General features: G+C 36.0%; 2 protein-coding genes across 5 annotated transcripts in view; one reads left to right on the plus strand and one right to left on the minus strand.

The window, feature by feature from the left end:
- The window catches only part of LOC129775980 (follicle-stimulating hormone receptor), a 429,827-nt gene that overhangs the window by 382,398 nt on the left and 26,498 nt on the right, over positions 1-20,931 (plus strand). Inside the window, exons 5-9 of one of the 2 annotated variants that reach the window (XM_055781291.1) lie at positions 2,735-2,878; positions 3,005-3,148; positions 3,720-3,791; positions 3,963-4,034; positions 4,451-4,519. In XM_055781291.1, the coding sequence (XP_055637266.1) occupies positions 2,735-2,878; positions 3,005-3,148; positions 3,720-3,791; positions 3,963-4,034; positions 4,451-4,519 (501 nt within the window). The remainder of the gene's footprint in view (positions 1-2,734; positions 2,879-3,004; positions 3,149-3,719; positions 3,792-3,962; positions 4,035-4,450; positions 4,520-20,931) is intronic. The other variant, XM_055781292.1, reaches the window with a different exon arrangement.
- On the minus strand, positions 17,392-18,152 carry LOC129775983 (uncharacterized). 3 transcript variants are annotated; one of them, XM_055781296.1, is made up of 3 exons: positions 17,975-18,152; positions 17,753-17,917; positions 17,392-17,616 (listed from the first exon to the last, which is right to left on the minus strand). In XM_055781296.1, exons 1-3 carry the CDS (start codon positions 18,095-18,097, stop codon positions 17,587-17,589), a joined length of 318 nt encoding a protein of 105 aa, XP_055637271.1. In that variant the 5' UTR covers positions 18,098-18,152; the 3' UTR covers positions 17,392-17,586. The 3 variants fall into 3 exon arrangements, with proteins under 3 accessions (XP_055637271.1, XP_055637270.1, XP_055637269.1); XM_055781295.1 differs by having other exon boundaries at positions 17,392-17,685; XM_055781294.1 differs by having other exon boundaries at positions 17,392-17,917.

The raw sequence follows: 20,931 nt of genomic DNA on the forward strand, positions 1-20,931 counted from the left end.
AAGGGGGGGCTGCCATACAAATGAAACACAAATTTCTGCATTACTCGAGAATTAATCAAGCAAATGAAACCAAATTTGGCATGTGGAGGTTTTAGGATGCAATAAATGTTTCTATGGTGTTAAGATACTCCTTACCCCTCTCTTAGAGGGGGCTGCCGTACAAATGAAACACAAATTTTTGCATTACCCGAGAATTAATCAAGCAAATTAAACCAAATTAGGCATATGGAAACTTTAGGGTGCAATGAATGTTTCTATGGTGGTTAGATACCCCTCCCCCCTCTCTTAGGGGTGGCTGCCATACAAATAAAACACAAATTTCTGCATTACTCGAGAATTAATCAAGTAAATGGGCGGGACGAAGTTTGCCGGGTTAGCTAGTTTACTATAAAATTCCTAGTACTTCTACCAAAACTCTTCATTATAATATCAGATTATTTTCAGACACAATTCTTGTTCAAGATTTTTCAACCACTTGCAAATAACATGTTTATCCGTTACATGGAACAAATGTTTGATACAGAAAATATGATGGACAGCCCTAAATCGGACAATTCCTCTCTCGAGTTTTGCTCTTATCAACACATTCGGTGATCCATTTTTATTTTCCATTTCAGAGGAAGGAGGGGTGTCATACCATCATAGAAACATTTCTCATATTCAAAAACCTTCACATGCTCCATTTGATTGATTAGTTTTCGAGTTATGCAGAAATTTGTGTTTCATTTCTATGGCAGACCGACCTACCAAAACACCACCCCCCCACCCATTAGAGAGATGGAAGGAGTGTTGAACCACCTTAGAATTTTTTCAACCTCCAACCTGGTTCCGTTTGCTTGATTAGTTCATGAGTTATGCAGAAATGTATGCTTCATTTGTATGGTGGAGAAGGGAGGGAGGAGAAGTGTCGATTCACCATAGAAACGTTTCGTGCCACCTTAAACCTCCATATGCCTAATTTGGTTTTATTTGCTTGATTGATTCTCGAGTAATGCATAAATCTGTGTTTCGTATGTATGGCAGCTCCCCCTTAGAGAGGGGGTGGAGTGTCTAACCACCGTAAAAACATTGATTGCACCATAGAACCTCCACATGCCAAATTTGGTTTCATATTCTAGATAAATTTTTTGAGTAATGCAGAAATTCGTGTTTCATTTGTATGAGCTGTCATACAAATGAACCCTGAGGAGAAGGGGTAGGAATATCTAATCACAATAGAATCATTTATTGAACCATAAAACCTCCACGTGCCAAATTTGGTTTCATATGTTTGATTGATTCTAGAGTAATGCAGAAATTTGTGTTTCATTTGTATGGCAGCCTTCCCTTAGGGAGGAGGAGGGGTCTCAAATCATCATAAGAACCTTCCCCGACCCCAAAAACCCCTACATACCAATTTTCATGTCGATCGATTCAGTAGTTTCCGAGTTCATAAGAATCAGACAGACAGAAAGCCAGACAGACATCACTCCACTTACATATATATATGTAGATAGATAACGTCGGATGAAACAAAACAAATAATAAATAAATAAATGTGGAATTTGAAGGCGTTGAACAGCATCTAACAGCTCTCGCCATCAGAGATGCGAACCTTCCTGATTTTTCATGCTTTCCCAGACTTTTGGTCTTGATATCCTGACAAACTCTCAATTAAGTCTGTTTTTATAGAAATGAACCTGATTTTTCCAGATTTTTTTTCTACTTTATCTGCATGAAAATTGTCAATAAAAACATACTGGGATCCTTATCAAAACTTTTCTGGTTAAAAATGAGAACTATCATAATAGCACTCGCACCTTTTGGCATCGTTCGTACTACGTAAACCAAACGCCAAACAAGCGTTCGCCATAGCATGCATACAGAGCCATACATTGGTGTCTTGCAGCTACTAGGAATATAAACACTTCTCATCATTTTGCACTATTCTCAAAACAAACGCTTCTGCCAATATTACTGACCTCGAAAAAAGTAGCATTTCTTTAGCGCACAACAAGGAAGAACAAGCGACGTTCATTACTTCGTATTTAGAACGATACTGAAAGTTTGCCTTCCTTTCTTGCTTGAGACTTTAAACTTCTTCAGTTCATTCGTCTCTAACCTTCAAAAAGGCCCTTGGAAAACTTTACTTTATCTATCATATTACTTCTCCACCCTCATGGCCCTGAGAAAGGCATTCGATCCCTCGCCGTCCAGCTCGCCCAGCAACGATGTTGTTCAGTCGATTTCATCACGAAGAATTAATCGAATACTGATTAATCGATTGATCGAATACTGACTACGAAAACCGATTATAAATCGAACGAATACTGCGCAATCAATAATACATATTTTTCGCATCCAATGCAAAAGGGGAGTATTTCCGGCCAGTACAGGAACCATAACCTTCCATTACGATATGTGTGACGTTAATTACTCAGTCATTGGGGCCGATAATATAAAAACGCACTTTATAATGGCTGCAAAATGGTGCGAATCTTGTTATTTCGAATCCGTTTTACAAAATTCCGTGCAATTTTTGAACTCTATTTTGTACCGAATACTCCTGTATAATATTGAAATGAATTTAGCTTAGTTTACAATCTGTGTTGAGGTTTCCACTATCAGTAGAAAGGAAGACGTTCTGATACGACGAACGTACCCAAGCGATTGATCACTTTTGTTATAAATCAATAAAAATAAAATAGCTCCCATATTAACACCCCATTACTGCCTATTCTCGTCACTTTTCCAGAATCCTATCGTACAACCGGATGGACCACATAGAAGCCGAGGCGTTTTTCGGTCTATCGAGCCTCAAGAAGCTGGTGCTTCAAAACTGTGGCCTCGTACGCGTCCCGGTGGAAGCTCTGCGGCGAGTTCGCACCATTTCCTCGCTGTAAGTGTGTAAAAACTTTAAACCACCCACCGCCCGGCTGAAATGAATTGCGGTTGTTACCGTTATTAATTTAATCCTTTTCCATTTATTTTCCTACGCCCCCTCACATCTGATTCCCTCGCACAGACAGTTGGACAGCAACCTTATAGCGGAGATGGAAAACGTGACCTTTCGTGGGTTCAACTATCTGAAGAGTTTGAGACTGGAAGGCAATCTGCTGAAACGGATCCCGACGGAGGCGTTGATCGGATTGAGATCACTAGAAGCTTTGTGAGTATTGTGCATCCTTTTTTTTATTTCTTACAGTGCTCGCATGTATTGCGCAATCATCGGACAAAAGCACACAATTCAATTTGCACGAATGTAATAGAAATCTATGCTCTCATAAGTCACAAAGGATAAATCGTTTCTTTGTGTCCTTTTTTTGTTCTTTTATGCGGTTTGTTTGTGTGTTTCGAGATGATAAATGTAGCATGTTAGTGTCGCGGAACTTTTCCTCCCCGAATGTATTGAATTTGGTGCAGTGCCAAACCAAGCGAACGTGTTTTGTTGTTTGGTGCAAAATAAGTCCGTTACGGACGGTGTCCTCATCGAAGGATATCATCATGTATTGCACTTTATTTACGAAGAAACTTTTCCATTAAAATAAATTGAAACATTCGCGCCGCTGCTTCTTATGATTAATATCTTTTATCTGTGACTGCTGCCGTTTCTGTTGTTTCCAATTCGGTGGATATGAAGAAGGAACAATCGTTCTAATAGCCGACCTCCGTTTCCGGTTGTGTAATGTTATGACTCCCACAAACTAATGCAGCATTTTTCTTCTTTCATCTCATTCCAGAAACCTAGGAAATAATTTATTAACTACTATTAAGGCAGGCGATTTTCCACTTTTGGAAAATCTACATATTTTGTAAGTATCCCCGTCGCCCTCAATATTTTATGTTCCCTTTTCTCAACCCTGATCCAAATCGTCAAGGAAACCCGGCGTAGTGAAGTGGTACGACCGGACAAAACCAAACTCCAATCGCAACCGCATCTTAGAAAACTTAACCATCGATCCTTTTTCTCTGTTCATTTTCAGATTAGTGAAGAGAAATCAAATAAGCGAAATAACTTCCGGTGCTTTAACAAATTTAACTCGTTTAAAAGTTTTGTGAGTATCGCTTTCCTATTCACCACCCCACATGAGTTCCCCCCAAAAACCCCTTCCCGACCCAACATAACAACAGCACTGGCCAGGGGTCGCATACCCGCATACGTAATTTTCCCGATAAATCGGCTATAAAAGCGTTCCGAAGTTATGGGAAAATGCATGAGAATGTGTGTGTGTGTGTGTGTGTGAGTGTGTGCGCGCGAGTGTTGAAGTCCTCGGCGAGTTCGGCCCGGATGGCGTGCGGTTGTTCTTCGGGGGCTAATCTGATTATAACTTTGTTTTCACGACCTTCGCACCAGTTTTCCTGTTGCGGTGCAAATTCCCTCGCCATTTTTTTTCATGTTTCGTTCTCTACTAACAGTGTTCTTTTTTGTACTGTTTGCCCTTCCCGTGCTTCCGGCTTTCACCATCTGTAGAGAATTAGATGATAACGTGTTAAGTTCAGTGCCTGTTGGTTTGGAGAGTCTCGCCATGCTGCAAGAACTGTGAGTATAAACTTTTCCGGTAGAATCATAAAATATTCATGGTGCGACTAACAAGGCAGTGTTGGATTGTTATGATACAGGAAATGGGAAAAAGTAAAATTAATACAAAACATGTTTACGCTTTTTGAACCTAGTTTTTTTTTTGAGGATTCAATATTTCTGTAATAAATTCGAGAAAAATACAGTTTCATATCACTCTCTTCCATCGCGACTAAAATCAATATTTCATCAGACCAATTTTAACCTGGGGAACATGAACGCTGTTTCTCTATTTTTCTACAAATTTGACATCTATACCGTAACTACAATGAATGTGTCTCCGATGGACTCTTAACGACTTTATCCCGTTTGAAACCAATGCAATATGACATTATACAATTTTTTTTGACGTAGGATTACGTCTTTCGGGAACATATTGGGGTACAAATTGAGAATCTAAAATCGAGCACATCATGAAAACTATCCAATTTCAAACGCTTATTGCTCAGTCATTCCATGATGGATTGATGAAATTTTTGCATCAATCGATTTCGGCACTCCATAACAATTTTTTATATTGAAGAAAATAATATATGACATGAAACTAACTATCGAACAATTGAAAATCTCAACCCATATCCTAACGGTGATACCCACTTCTAAATGGTCGGAATTGACGACACATGCGGCGGGTCCCTAACAGAGACATCAAAACCAAGAATCCTGGAGAAAATCGGCATTGCAAACACATAAAAGTAGGGGGAGATTTTGCTCCCACCGAATAGTGTTCCCTAACAGAGACATCAAAACTAAGCTTCCGGGGAGAAATCAGCATTGCAAATATATGCAAGTTGAGGGCATTTTTATATTGCAAGTATGGCAAGTGATACGATTTTTTCTAGCAAATAAAATTTAAATTTGGAACTTTAATGTTGGTTGCTTCGAGAAATTTCATATCAATGACCGTGTATTCGTGATCGTGTATTGTGGAAAATTTAGCACTAGTGTAAGTGTAAAATTGTATATGGTAGCAGTTGTGTTAAAAATGACTTGATATATGAAACGATTTATTTCAATTTTCATAAATGAAAACCAAGGTGTTGTCCCGCTCGAGAACGGGTCGTTTGGTTTAAGCTGTCTGTTTTGTTGTGTTCATTTTCACCCAAGGAAAGTTTATACGTGAAGATATATTAGAAAAAGTGATTTCTCATATGCTCTACATACAGTATTAGGTGTTGTTAGTCCAATTAGAATTTACGTCGGGTTTAATAAACACTCAGAAAGTAAAAATTATAAAAGACAATAATCTTTTCCAATTCAAATATGTTTTCTCTATATTAAAGTAACATGTTTTTACCGATGAGAAAAATTGATAAATGTGTTCGGTAATGGAAATTGTCTTATAATGCATTCGTGAGTTTTTTTTCTTTATTTCATCCATACATAATACAGGAGGCATCCCGTCTAGGATCACAGAGGGCGGTTTTCATCATATCTCGTTCCATTTCGGTGTGTTTTATCTGATACGACTGTTTGCGACTGTGTCTTTCTGTCATCATCACTCGGTAAACAATGGTGGAGTGAACAAACAATACCCAACAACAGAACAAAACGGCCCTTTTCAGAGTCACCAAATCATTATCAAAGAGTTCAACGATGTAATTCATCAAACATATCTGAAATCAACAGATAGCCTAACGGAATCCTACGTCAACTATGCGGTCGTGTCTCGGACATAACCCTCATGTGACTTTTTTTGAAACAGACCTTTAAATTTAAAAAAAAATTGTAAGGGGTTGTATCTAGGACACGACCGCATATTTTCGACGTAGATCTACGCAATTACATTATGCAATCCACTTGTTTACCACTTCGAATATTATTTTAGAATGTATCGAAATTTTTATAATCGATTATGTTCTTCGTTACAAGTAAATATGATGAACGTCCTTTTACGTTTGATATGATGCCTTGGACTACCAAAATATGTGAACAGAAGAATTGTCAAACAATAATCGTATTTTACATTTTCCTCTGCAATTATTGCACATCTCATGTATACGTAGTTCTCGAACCGCGAAAGTTCATTCACCTCTAGTATCTGAAATGACGATTTCCCAGGATTCTCAGTTTAAAAGTACGGTTTAGGGAAACATATTCCGTTCTGCACAACGACAAGCGAGTACAAAAGTACTCAACACCAAAAAATACCTCCGACCTGCATGTATTTGCAAAGCGGATTCCCCCAGGCACATTAATTTTGAAGTCCGTGTTAGGGAAACACAGCTCAGTGGGAAAAAATATCCCCAACTTGCATGCTTTGACAAAGTGGATTCCCCCCAGGCTCATTGATTTAGAAGTCCGTGTTAGGGAAATACAGCTCGGTGGGAACAAAAATACTCCCGACATGAATGTATATTTGCAAAGCAGATTTTCACAGGTACATCAATTTTGAAGTCTGTATTGGGGAAACCGTTAATCGGGCCAATTTGGCAGTTAAGGCGCTTAGATAACGCTTGACATTTTACTGTTATTCAATGAAAAATAACATTTTACGAATTGTAACAGATGCGTAGAAATATTTCCTATCAATTGATGCAAACATCTTTCCGATCTGTTAAGAAATGTTCGTGTTATAAGCATTCGAAATACAGGTAGGGTTAGCACACAAATCGGCAGAACAAATGTATGGGAAAAAGGAAACTCTTCCAGTTTTCATGAATTTAAACCGTTTAGAGATTAGCGAATTGTAATGTATAGCATGTCAAACAAATCTTAGAGAATTTACGATTCGATTGGTATGCAAATCATGAGAATTCGTTCACAATGAAAATAGTTATTAACGTTAACTTTATTTCATAAAAACGTGACCTGTTTTCTGATTTGGCACCCTTCCTGAAAGACGTAGTTCTACGTCAAAACCCGAAAATTGTTGTTAGTTGGCATGGTTTTTTTACTCGATTTTTATTAGAATATCAAATCCAATCGGGAAATCCATTTTTCGGTCTTCCAGTGCGTCAATTGTATGCATCTTATCAACGAGACTTAACATAGTTGTTGCGCATGACCCGCAACACACACCGTCATCCCATTACCATGTAACTCTCCGGCCAGTTCACCATTGTCGATATCTTGGTTTGTGCTAATCAATAATATACAAAACAACAACAAACTGAACTAAAACATTATAGAAATTATCATCATCATTTTTTACCTTATCTATATTACTTATAGTACAGTCATACCTCGATATAAGGCAACCTCGATATAACGAAACTCGATATAACGTAACTTTTCAAGATGTCTTAGAATTAAAAATAAACAATACAGAAATGGTTTTGGTTTTTTTTTTTGTTTTTTTTTAACATAAACTACAGTCAACTCTCCCTAATTCGATATCCAAGGGACTATCGAGTTAGGGAGACATCGAGTTATCGAGAAAAGAATGCTTGTAAAATAAATCAAAGGTGCCATGAAATCCATTGAGTTAGAGAAAACATCGAGTAAGGGAGAGTTGACTGTATCTGTTTTGCGAATATCAGGGAGAGGGCATTCTCTAGAACTTAGAAATGGGACGTTTACCACGTAAGGATATAAAAAAACAAAGGCGTGCTTGCTTACTATTGTCCGTTAAAGTTAAAATTATTTATGAGCTTGAAAAAGGTGAGCGAAATTATGAAAAAGTACAGAGTTGATTCTGCTTCCACAATTTATAGCATTGAATGTGCCAAGAACAGCATTCTAAGGAAGTTCGGGGAACGGCAAGAAACTCTCAGTAAGTCGTAAAAAATATACTTTCTTGGAGTACATATCACGGTTCACTTACAGCTAAACGCAAGCGTTTCAAGGAACCTCGACACCCGAAGTGGATGAGGCTCTCTACATTTGGTTTTTACAGAAACGGCAGCTGCACATCCCAGTGAGTCAAGAGATGCTACAAATACAGGCAAAGAAATTTTTCAATAAAATTGTCGGAGAAGGAGTAGCCGTGGTTATATTGAAAAATTTATTGAAAGGCACGGTATTCGTTTACTGAAACTCAGTGGTGAAAAGTTATCTAGCAATGTGGCCATCATTGATAAGTACACAGCTGACTTCGCTGCCGAAATTCGCAATAAAAAATTGTCTCCATGTCAGATTTTTAATGCCGATGAGAGTGGGTTGTTTTTCAAGAGAACTCCTACGAAATCATTTGTCGATAAGGATGCCAGATCAGCTCCCGGCCATAAGATCATCAAAGAAAGAGTCACATTGATGCCATGTAGCAACATGGACGGACCTTTGAAACTCCCTTTAACGATAATTGGCAAGTCGATTAAACCGCGAGCGCTGAGAAACGTGAAAGTACTACCAGTATACTACAGGGCATCCAAAAACGCTTGGATGACTCAATCTCTATTCAAAGAATGGTTTTTCGGCCAATTTGTACCCCTATGTCTCCAGCTTTCTTAAAGCCAAAGGGCTTTCATTAAAAGCTGTTCTTGTGTTCGGCACACTTCAGTAGAGATGATTTGAAAACTGAAGGTGGGTCGATTTACACTACGTTCTTACCACCTAACACTACTGCTGTGATCCAACCCATGGATCAAAATATCTTTCAAATGATTAAGATTCGGTACAGAAACCTTATGATGCTGGAGGTTCAAGCGCGAGGAGGAGAATTTGAGGAAAACGTAAAGAAAATAAATATTAAGGATGCAAAGTATTGGGTGACTCAAACGTGGGAACTAGTTCCCGCAGACGCAATAAGGAAGTCGTGGAACTTGCTTCACAACCCTGATGAAATCGTGGACGAGGATGATTTACCACTATCTCTACTTAGAGAAAAGCTGATGAATATTGCGGAGAGGATCGAAACAACAGGTTTCATTGACGAGGAAGATGCTGAATACAAAACGCAGGCATTATTAACCCTCCTCGAGAGGAAGATAACTCCTATGCTGGAGAAGACTCTACTCTGCCAACAGTGGATGTTACATCACAGTCTATGAGTTTTAGTGAGGATGATGAGTATTCTAGTGTTTCAGACGAGTCTGCGTTGAACAGTTTTGATGTGGTCATCAGGTACGCAGAGGAGAACGGTTGGGAGCTTAATACGCAATTTTCATTGCGTCAAATGCGCTCGAAAGTTGTTGAGAAATTGATGAATACTAAAATTGACCAATTTCAATTAATATGTTTATCAATTAGTGTTACGTTAACCTGATTTTATTTCATTATTTTTTAATAAAAAGGACCTTGTGAAAAATAATGTACGGATTGTTTTGTATTACAGTTCACAACAAAAATACACATGAAAATACACATGACTCCAACCTAATATTTTTGGGCAGTCTTTCCACTTCCCATTATTAGGGCATTTTTTACACTTTTAGCATAACTTTGAACATGTTTCAAGAACAAAATTTGGAAAGAAAGTAAGACTCGAAAAACTGAATTGCAACTGATTGGCTGACTAACGGCAAATTAGCGGAGCGGATATACTGCATGACAGTATTTATTGTCCTAACTCTTGCAGGATGTATAACCATTCCATCAGTTTAGAAATTCACAATTCATCAATTCATCGCTGTTCTTGAACACCGCATACTTCACCAGAGTTGGCTACATATATTCCTAATTTCAATGTCAAATTTTAGTACACACATGCTATTAAGTCATGCATATTATAACGCTCAATCTGTCAGTACAGTCATACACTCCCTCAAACATGGTAACTATAAAATGAACATTGATAGAAATTTCACTTCCATCTTTTCGAACCTTTTCCTCTACTTAAAACTGATTATGTTTGTCTACGAAAATTATCTTAAATCAGTATAAGAATGGTTTATAAATACTGTTGGGTGATAGTAAATTAGTTTTTGAACATTTTTGAGTAATCATAAACAGTCTTGTATCAATAAAAAAAAAATTCTGTTTCATTATAACGTAACGAAATAAAAAATAATGTTGCCTTATATCGAGGTATACCTGTACTAAGAAAACATTTAAATTAATTTTTATTTTACTTTAAATGATTTTGACGTAGAACTGCGTCTTTCATTAAGGGTGCCAAATCAGAAAACAGGTCACGTTTTTATGAAATAAAGTTAACGTTAATAACTATTTTTGCCGCGAACGGATTTCGGCGATTCACATACTAAACGAATCGGAAATTCCGTAAGATTTGTTTAATATGCTATACATTAGGATCCCCTGGTTTGTAAATGGTTAAAATTCATGAAAACTTGAGGCGTTTCCATTTTCCCATACATTTGTTCTGTCCATTTGTGTGCTTTCCCGAACAGACCTGTCAATAACGAGCAACTTATCGACCAACGGACGGGAAATCGTAGGATTCAAAGTCCCAATGAACAAAGGAAAAGTAGAAGAATGAAGGGGAATACTTGCCTAGAGTATAAACAGTGGATCTCGCTGAGGCAAACTTTCATTCGGCATCGGACTGTTGAGCAATCCAGTTGACTTTGCTTTCGCTGCGCTTCGATGTAAGATTGGACCCCACCAGTGGTAATCCAATTTGGATATCGTCGAGTGATTTTTTCTGTTCGTTTTTCGCGTTATTCGTATCGTGTGTTTTTCTTCCCGCGTCATAAATTGGACGCTTCGCGTAGTGTATGATGAGCAAGAAGAAGAGGAAGGCAGGCTCGAGCCCTGCAAAAAACGAACGCATTGCCAGGGACAATAATATTTCGAGGCAAGCGTCATCCAATGATGCACGCGATGTTGGTGCAGTGAAAAGCGCTCGCACTGAACCGAGCCTTCGCGAGTGTGACACCGCATCGCACAACAGCGAAGCAGGCGATTTCGGCGCGTCGGTCGAAAATGTAAACACCGTTACCCAGGCAGCAACCAAAATCAAGCTCCCCCCGCTGGTGGTGAAGGCGGTCGCTCTTGACAAACTCATCAGCGAATTCGCATCGATGGGTGTTACAGCAGAGTACAAGCTGTGTGGCATAATTCAGTCTTTTTCCAAGCAGTAAACATTTCCGTCATCATAAGGTTGTGCGTCACAAAAATATTTGGGGAATACCATCTTGAATGTCTTACTGGAATGTTATAAGTTATTTGGGTTCGCGTGCCAGTTGCAAAACTGCTTTCAGCTAGGATTGCATTAGCGCTATGAAGCATTGCTACTGTTTTCGAGGTTGTTATTAACAAAAAGAGTTTATTTCGCTTGTTTAGTCACCGAGAAAGTAAATGTCGTTCTGGAATTTTGTATGTGGTTTCGCCTGCCAGTAGCAAAACTTCCTCCACTAAGGGTGATAGCTGCGCTTCTCTCGAGCATGAGAAAGAAATACAACTTTTTTCGAGGCCAGTAATATTAACAGAAGCATTTCTTTTGAGAATAGCGCAAAATGATGAGAAGTGTTTTATATTCCTAGTAGTTTCAAGCCACCAATGTATGGCTCTGTATGCATGCTATGGCGAACGCTTGTTTGGCGCTTGGTTTACGTTGTACGAACGATGCCTAGAGGTGCGATTCCTTTAAGGCAATACTGAATAACATGTAGCATGATATTTGATACTTGCAAGTGTTGTCATTGTTGTTGTTTCCATGCGGTGCCAAAGATATATTGATGTAGTTATGAGATGTGGAATAATGGTGCTGGTGCAACCTGTATATAATCGAGTCTAGCCGAGTCTATGTCAATTGCGAAAAAGCCCCAAAAAAAAGTGAAGCGTTCGAGGTAAATTTTCATTGCATTGACATGAAATAAATTGCGACTTACGATCAGCTAGTGTATTGTTTTGCGAGGACAAGAATGAATCATCAATCAATTATCGTCAACAAATTCTACAATGAAAAAACCATTTCAGAGATTATTCTACTAAGCAGTTGTTTCTAAAATTTCACAGCATTATAGAATAATATCCGAAGGTATGAATAAGCGACTTATATAGAATAACAGCGTAGTTCTACGTCAACAATGCGGTCGTATCTTGGACACAACCTCCTATAATTTTTTTTTATTTTGAAGTTCAGTACTATATACTCTAGTTTATTCAAATATTCAAATTTTTTCCTACGTCTATTTTAGGTATATGTGTTTTTTTTTGGATTTTTAGAGTGTTATTCGTGGTAAAAAAATATATACACATTTTCAGGTATTTCAAAATTTTGAAAAAAAAAATATTACTTCCAGACCCAATTTTACTCTAATTCTTATTTAGATGCGTTCGTATGTGTTGTTTTTCCACATGTAGCGAAATTTTTTCTTGAGTTTTCAAGAGGATTGCACGTAAAAAAAATTGTTGGCCTTTGGGCATTTTTATTTTATTTTGAATTTAGAGACCCATTACTGCTCTAATATTCATTTAAATTCGGTTTTTTATATGTCTAAATTTTGTCGGTATATTAAGAGCATTGTGCTGTACAAAGATTTTTTTTCTCGTATCTGAAAATATATGAGATTATCTTTACATTGGATTTAGATGGTTTACCAAATTCATAGGAGTCAGCAGTACGATAGAGCTCAGTGAGAAAAAATAAAGTCCTTGTGGAAAGATCATTCGGATTAATGAGAAGAACACCTGAAAAAATCCGAATTATTTTAATTTTTTTAATTTTAATCTTACAATTGAAAACCACGAATACAATAAAATAATGCATTTCAAGAAAATAAAAATAATAATGCAGACGATGGAGAAAATGTGTCCCGCAATGCTTGATTCGTCTGGGATAGGTTATAGGTGTAGAAACGGCTTCTGGCTGGGATTAACCTTCTTTCCAAATGAGGACACGATGAAAATTTCACAAACTTATTTTATTTAGTTCACTCTAAATTGTGACCGGTCAGTTAAACGGCTGAGGTTAAAGAGTGCGTTGCAAAGCATTAATCGCTCAGCCTACTTCTAAACTTAACAAAGTTTCCAATGAAGATTGGAGGGAAGTTGCCATAAAAATTGCTGTATAATTTATTGTTAATTCTAACGCAACAATGTTCTTAAAAATTCAGGAAAAATTACGCCAAAAATAGAAAAAAGGCACATACGAACGCAATTAAATAAAAATTAGAGCAGAAGTGGGTCTCAAAATTATATTTTTTTTCCAAAATTTCGAAATTTCAGAAAATATATAAACTTTTTTTTGTATTGCGTATTAAAATTTTTTGAATTGAATTTGAATTTGATTAGAATTTTTGATGAAAAAATAGTTTGAAGATATTTATCGATACACCTTATTAAGGTGTGCTTTCAGTATGTTTCCGTATTTTTGTCTCAAAGCTATTAAGAATGGCGTGAAAAAAACGAAAAGGTGCATTTTTCACCATAGATCCTATGGTGTAACATATATGGTACTACAGGTCGGACTCGATTATCCGGAGTATTGATTTGTTTTTCACTCTGGATACTCGAATTCTCCGGATAATTTAATCAAAAAAAAATTTTTTTTTTATTCGTAGAAAATAAAATAAGTAAAACAGCTTTTGAGGTTATACGGATTAATGTACTAAAAGCTAGAGAATGATTAGACAAGTAACAGTTAGTAGTTATCACATCCGTTCCTTCATTCATGTTCGTGTTGTTGATAATGTAGTGTATTCTCCAAGTCAAGCCATTCAACCATTTTTTAGCGGCGGCCAAATTGAATTTTTCAAGATCATGGAAAACACAGTTTTATAATGGTAATAGAATTAAAGATATGTTCCAAATTAACGATCAATCAGTGATCAGTGATATTTTTCATGATCTACTGTGATTTTTCATGATCTACTAGTCAAGCCCTTTCATTTGATACCCCTATTGATGGGGTTCTGAGAAAATATGTAATCCGCCATCTTGTGGTGACGGTCATTTTGGATTTGCAGTTTCATAAATAACTGTATCTTATTAGTCAAGCCCTTTCATTTAAAACCCATATTGGCTATTCAATATGGAATTACAAATTATTCAAAATACTCCGGATAATCGAGTCCGACCTGTATTGCCAAAATGTTTTATTTGGTACTCTATACAATATTTCCCATACAGCTGGTCAAACAAACAAACAAACAAACAAACAAACAAACAAACAAACAAACAAACAAACAAACAAACAAACAAACAAACAAACAAACAAACAAACAAACAAACAAACAAACAAACAAACAAACAAACAAACAAACAAACAAACAAACAAACAAACAAACAAACAAACAAACAAACAAACAAACAAACAAACAAACAAACAAACAAACAAACAAACAAACAAACAAACAAACAAACAAACAAACAAACAAACAAACAAACAAACAAACAAACAAACAACAAACAAACAAACAAACAAACAAACAAACAAACAAACAAACAAACAAACAAACAAACAAACAAACAAACAAACAAACAAACAAACAAACAAACAAACAAACAAACAAACAAACAAACAAACAAACAAACAAACAAACAAACAAACAAACAAACAAACAAACAAACAAACAAACAAACAAACAAACAAACAAACAAACAAACAAACAAACAAACAAACAAACAAACAAACAAACAAACAACAAACAAACAAACAAACAAACAAACAAACAAACAAACAAACAAACAAACAAACAAACAAACAAACAAACAAACAAACACAACAAACAAACAAACAAACAAACAACAAACAAACAAACAAACAAACAAACAAACAAACAAACAAACAAACAAACAAACAAACAAACAAACAAACAAACAAACAAACAAACAAACAAACAAACAAACAAACAAACAAACAAACAAACAAACAAACAAACAAACAAACAAACAAACAAACAACAAACAAACAAACAAACAAACAAACAAACAAACAAACAAACAAACAAACAAACAAACAAACAAACAAACAAACAAACAAACAAACAAACAAACAAACAAACAAACAAACAAACAAACAAACAAACAAACAAACAAACAAACAAACAAACAAACAAACAAACAAACAAACAAACAAACAAACAAACAAACAAACAAACAAACAAACAAACAAACAAACAAACAAACAAACAAACAAACAAACAAACAAACAAACAAACAAACAAACAAACAAACAAACAAACAAACAAACAAACAAACAAACAAACAAACAAACAAACAAACAAACAAACAAACAAACAAACAAACAAACAAACAAACAAACAAACAAACAAACAAACAAACAAACAAACAAACAAACAAACAAACAAACAAACAAACAAACAAACAAACAAACAAACAAACAAACAAACAAACAAACAAACAAACAAACAAACAAACAAACAAACAAACAAACAAACAAACAAACAAACAAACAAACAAACAAACAAACAAACAAACAAACAAACAAACAAACAAACAAACAAGCATAGGAAGAAGGAAGAAGGAAGAAGGAAGAAGGAAGAAGGAAGAAGGAAGAAGGAAGAAGGAAGAAGGAAGAAGGAAGAAGGAAGAAGGAAGAAGGAAGAAGGAAGAAGGAAGAAGGAAGAAGGAAGAAGGAAGAAGGAAGAAGGAAGAAGGAAGAAGGAAGAAGGAAGAAGGAAGAAGGAAGAAGGAAGAAGGAAGAAGGAAGAAGGAAGAAGGAAGAAGGAAGAAGGAAGAAGGAAGAAGGAAGAAGGAAGAAGGAAGAAGGAAGAAGGAAGAAGGAAGAAGGAAGAAGGAAGAAGGAAGAAGGAAGAAGGAAGAAGGAAGAAGGAAGAAGGAAGAAGGAAGAAGGAAGAAGGAAGAAGGAAGAAGGAAGAAGGAAGAAGGAAGAAGGAAGAAGGAAGAAGGAAGAAGGAAGAAGGAAGAAGGAAGAAGGAAGAAGGAAGAAGGAAGAAGGAAGAAGGAAGAAGGAAGAAGGAAGAAGGAAGAAGGAAGAAGGAAGAAGGAAGAAGGAAGAAGGAAGAAGGAAGAAGGAAGAAGGAAGAAGGAAGAAGGAAGAAGGAAGAAGGAAGAAGGAAGAAGGAAGAAGGAAGAAGGAAGAAGGAAGAAGGAAGAAGGAAGAAGGAAGAAGGAAGAAGGAAGAAGGAAGAAGGAAGAAGGAAGAAGGAAGAAGGAAGAAGGAAGAAGGAAGAAGGAAGAAGGAAGAAGGAAGAAGGAAGAAGGAAGAAGGAAGAAGGAAGAAGGAAGAAGGAAGAAGGAAGAAGGAAGAAGGAAGAAGGAAGAAGGAAGAAGGAAGAAGGAAGAAGGAAGAAGGAAGAAGGAAGAAGGAAGAAGGAAGAAGGAAGAAGGAAGAAGGAAGAAGGAAGAAGGAAGAAGGAAGAAGGAAGAAGGAAGAAGGAAGAAGGAAGAAGGAAGAAGGAAGAAGGAAGAAGGAAGAAGGAAGAAGGAAGAAGGAAGAAGGAAGAAGGAAGAAGGAAGAAGGAAGAAGGAAGAAGGAAGAAGGAAGAAGGAAGAAGGAAGAAGGAAGAAGGAAAAGGAAGAAGGAAGAAGGAAGAAGGAAGAAGGAAGAAGGAAGAAGGAAGAAGGAAGAAGGAAGAAGTAAATAAAAAAATGTTAAAAAGAAGAAAAAGAAAGCAATAAAGAAATAAATAAATAAATAAATGACGAAAAGAAGGAAGAAAGAAATAAAGAAAAGTAAAGAGAATAATATATCTGGGATATGCTCGGTATAAAAACAACAAAGCGGAAAACAACAGAGAAAACACGCTCGGATTCATATTTCCTTTTGGGGGGACAATCGCAATTTATTATAATGAAACAAAATAGAATACATTTCTAAAGATTTTATTCAATCTCAATCAAATTATTACACTAAATACAACCAACCAAACAACTAAGAACAGAACATTTTTTGTGTTTTTGGATAGGGAAAAGCCTCTGTGAGTAGAACAATACAAACATTCTTTCTCAAAAAGGCATAAAAACCCTATCATCTTTATTTATCAATAATAATAAAATAATACAATTAAAATAATATGAAATCAACTAATAACATAAAAATAAAATCAGTAACAAAAAGGCAACATTAACTCATTATTTTAAATTATTATTCTAAAATTAATGAAGAATTGATTCCGCCACCTCACCTACCATAAACAGGCAGAATCTGAAACAGCAACGACTAAGTAGGCTGACTCCTCTCGTTGCCTTCAGCCGAAGATTCTCCTGTTGCAATTTGTCATTCTCTATTTTTGCTTTCCAGAGATCTCTTTCTGCCTTCAGTTTCCTGAATATGGCATCCTCGAGCTCTGAAACATTTATCGGTTCCCAATCAAACAGATCTTCGTCTTCATCCGCGAGATTTGTTTCACTGGGAACTAACGGCGGCGGAGTCTCGTCCTCAATTAAATCAATATTTGAAATAATATTATCCCAATAGCATACCTGGTAATTGTCACTGGGAACTAAAGGTGGAGGAGTTTCATTCTGAATCCAGTCCTCGTCGGGATAAACGTATTCCTTATTCCATACCTGATTCCATGTCCTGTCCGCAATGTTAGATGAGTCCGATTTCAGCTCCGATTGTTGATCGTTTGCATTTTTGACGATCTGCAAAAAAAAAGTTTAGTTTCATTTTGCTACATATTAAGGAAAGATTTTTCTTACCTGGCCCGCTAAACGATCCCGTTTCGCTCCACATCCGTCACCTTCAGTTCCCTGGTAGGCCCGGGAGCTTTTTGGAACCCTCAATCCTGTCGGAATCCTCGATGAAAATGCAGCTTGCTTCATTTTTGGTGGTGATGGTTATTATGCTTCCTTCAATCTTGCTGTAATAACCCTCAGTGTGAATTATTATCACATCAACAAAATGCTTGCTTTGATTGCAACAAGATTTGGAAAAAAAAGGTTCCGGCCTACTATTGCATAATTTTTTTGATTCTGACGTTAGTTATTGTTCAACATGTAATATGATTTAATAGGGTGTAAAATGAGAATTTGAAATTCGAACGATGTGTAAAAATTAATGATCCTGGCTGTTAGGTAGTTAACCCAGAAACCCTTAGAAGGTGAACGAAGAATATGATTCTTCTACACATATGGTGAAATCCCAATTATGGAACAATTATTGAACCGTTCTTGTTTTGGGATCCGTTTACCTAAAACTTGCTCAAATTCTAAAACTACGATACTCAAAACGAGGCTATTGTTTTGATTTGAAAGATGAGAAATAAGGTACTGAATACAATTGTACTTTCAAAGTACAGGAATTCGGTTACATTGTAAAAGTAGAAACATAATTTCCTCTCGAAAACATGTTAATCCTGATTGTTCCTATCAACTAAATTAATCTTTTTTAATCGTTCTACAATTCGCTCTTCGACATCCAACTTCTTCCTATCTTTCTTCAAATTTAGCTGCAATATTATGTGAAAACTCTCATCAGAAAGTGTCTTCTTCTCCTTCAGTGGCAATAACGCCGTCTAAACCAAGTATTACTTGCGTCATTTTTATTAGTACTTAGTTGAGATTTCTATGCCAAATAACATACCTTGAAAGTATTCCAAAAGGCAAGCTCTAGAATAGGCGAGACCACAGTGTAAATCGGAGGAAATTTCTTTGACGAAAAATCTCCCGACCAGTACGGAAATCTAACTCGAACCCTCGGCATCATATGCATCATAGGAAGTGTTAAAAATCTTGAAAATCACAATTCGAGGGCATTGCAAAAGTTTTTAAACGGTTTCATTTAGCTTGCCCTGTAAAGGGCCTGGCCGGGTAAGGGAGTAAAAAGTGCCCCCAAACCAAATCACCAGCTGTATGGCAAATATTGTATAGGATATTAAATAAGAAGTTTTGACGGTTCATTTGAACGCGTAGGTGGTATAACATAGGATCTATAGTGAAAAACGTACTTTTTCGTGTATTTCACGCCATCCTCAAAAACTTAGGATGGATGGAGATAAAAATTTGAAAAAAAAATACTGAATGAAGATGCACATTCAGTATTACGGTGTATCAAGAAAAATTATTTAAAAAAATTTCATCAAAAATTAATGTACTAAAAAATTATTGAAATTTTGAATTTTGTTTTTTGAAATTTTGAGATTCAGTACTATTATAATTCATATTTAAATGTGTTCTTACGGCTTTTCTAGATATGTGTGATTTTTTCAGATTTTTTTCAGTGTTGCGCGATACAAAAAAAATTTTGAATATTCTTTTTTATATAGAAAGGGGCTAGTTGGTCACACAAATTGCTCGTTTGAGATTGCTATAAACAAATATAGAAATATGAATATGTTTTACTGCTAAATCCAGTGTATTTGAAATGAGACAACCCCCACACAAAACACTTGCAATATAATTGTCATATTTTTATTTTTTGCTGTAAAGTTTTCATTAAATATAATAAACGTTCACATTGAATATCATAACTCACAATTATGCATTGAATAATGTAGCATACCTGAAGGCTATTTCTATATACTTTGGGGCGAACGGTACAAATATCATCAAAACAAATGCCAGCAAGAATGCAAGCGGTTGTGCGTCGCAGGGATGCCAGGTGATTTTATTCAAAAGTCTTGACATGGTACGAGAAAATGTCTTCACCATAATATCGGAGAAAAGTTCACACAAGAAACGGAACTGTGATAACTCTATTTGTTTATTTCAGCTTTGAAAATTTGGTTGTAACTCAAACCATATCCATGAGACTAATTGTAGAAAAGGTATGTAACCGGAAAACCTTCGATTTGTGAAGTGGTCGTTTGAAAGATCTAGGTTAATCTATTGTACAGTAGGACCAAAATAATAGAAATTCAATGTCACAATCATTCGAATTTTCGAGCGCAAATGAACTAATGTCATCTAGAAACAATATGTATTCAGACCGCTTCGTTCGCTGAGACTAAAGCCCTATTTTTTTGATGATATTTTCGGCCAATAGTTATATTTTCATGGAAATAATATCTATTAAAAATCCACGTACGCTATCATACTGAAATGTCTTCACATATTTCATAATGTCTTCAAAATGTCATCACAAAATCAAATGTCTTCAAACCCAGCATCTCTGGTTCGCCACAAAGTGGAAGAGAGACGAAATCGCTAGAAAAGATTGTCTGACTAATTTTTCAACGATGATAATTTGAAATTTTCACTAGAGGCGAATGAACTGCAAAGTTTAAAGCCTCTTAAAAACAAAGAAAGAAAGAAAATTTTCATGCTTAGAGGCGAATGAACTGCAAAGTTTAAAGCCTCTTAAAAACAAAGAAAGAAGAAGAAATTTTCATTAGTTTTTTTTACTTGCTACATGATATTGGTTAACTGTTCTTGTTTTGATTTAATTCATTAATTTATAATGAAGGAATCTTCTAATGGAAAAACGCTTATTATTTGTTCTCAAAAATAACATGCCTATTATTGACCAATTTACCCCGTGTGTGGGGTATATTTTTATCCTATACAATATTTGGGTATATCCTATATAATATTTGTGGGGATAAAGACGTTAAATAAAAGAAAAATGTCAAATAATTGATTCTCTGGTTATTTTTCATTGAAAGGGTAAAAGGTAAGCTTCATTATGGTACATAAAATTCTAACGCAAAACTTCGTAC

This window comes from Toxorhynchites rutilus, chromosome 3 (genome assembly GCF_029784135.1).
Source record: "Toxorhynchites rutilus septentrionalis strain SRP chromosome 3, ASM2978413v1, whole genome shotgun sequence".
NCBI classification, from domain to species: Eukaryota; Metazoa; Arthropoda; class Insecta; order Diptera; family Culicidae; genus Toxorhynchites; species Toxorhynchites rutilus.

Excerpts from the sequence above, each read along its gene's own strand:
- LOC129775983 (XM_055781294.1), bottom strand. The coding sequence starts at position 18,097 with ATGAAGCAAGCTGCATTTTCATCGAGGATTCCGACAGGATTGAGGGTT. Across the intron at positions 17,918-17,974 it reads GGGATCGTTTAGCGGGCCAG|ATCGTCAAAAATGCAAACGA; the intron begins GTAAGAAAAATC and ends TTTTTTTTGCAG.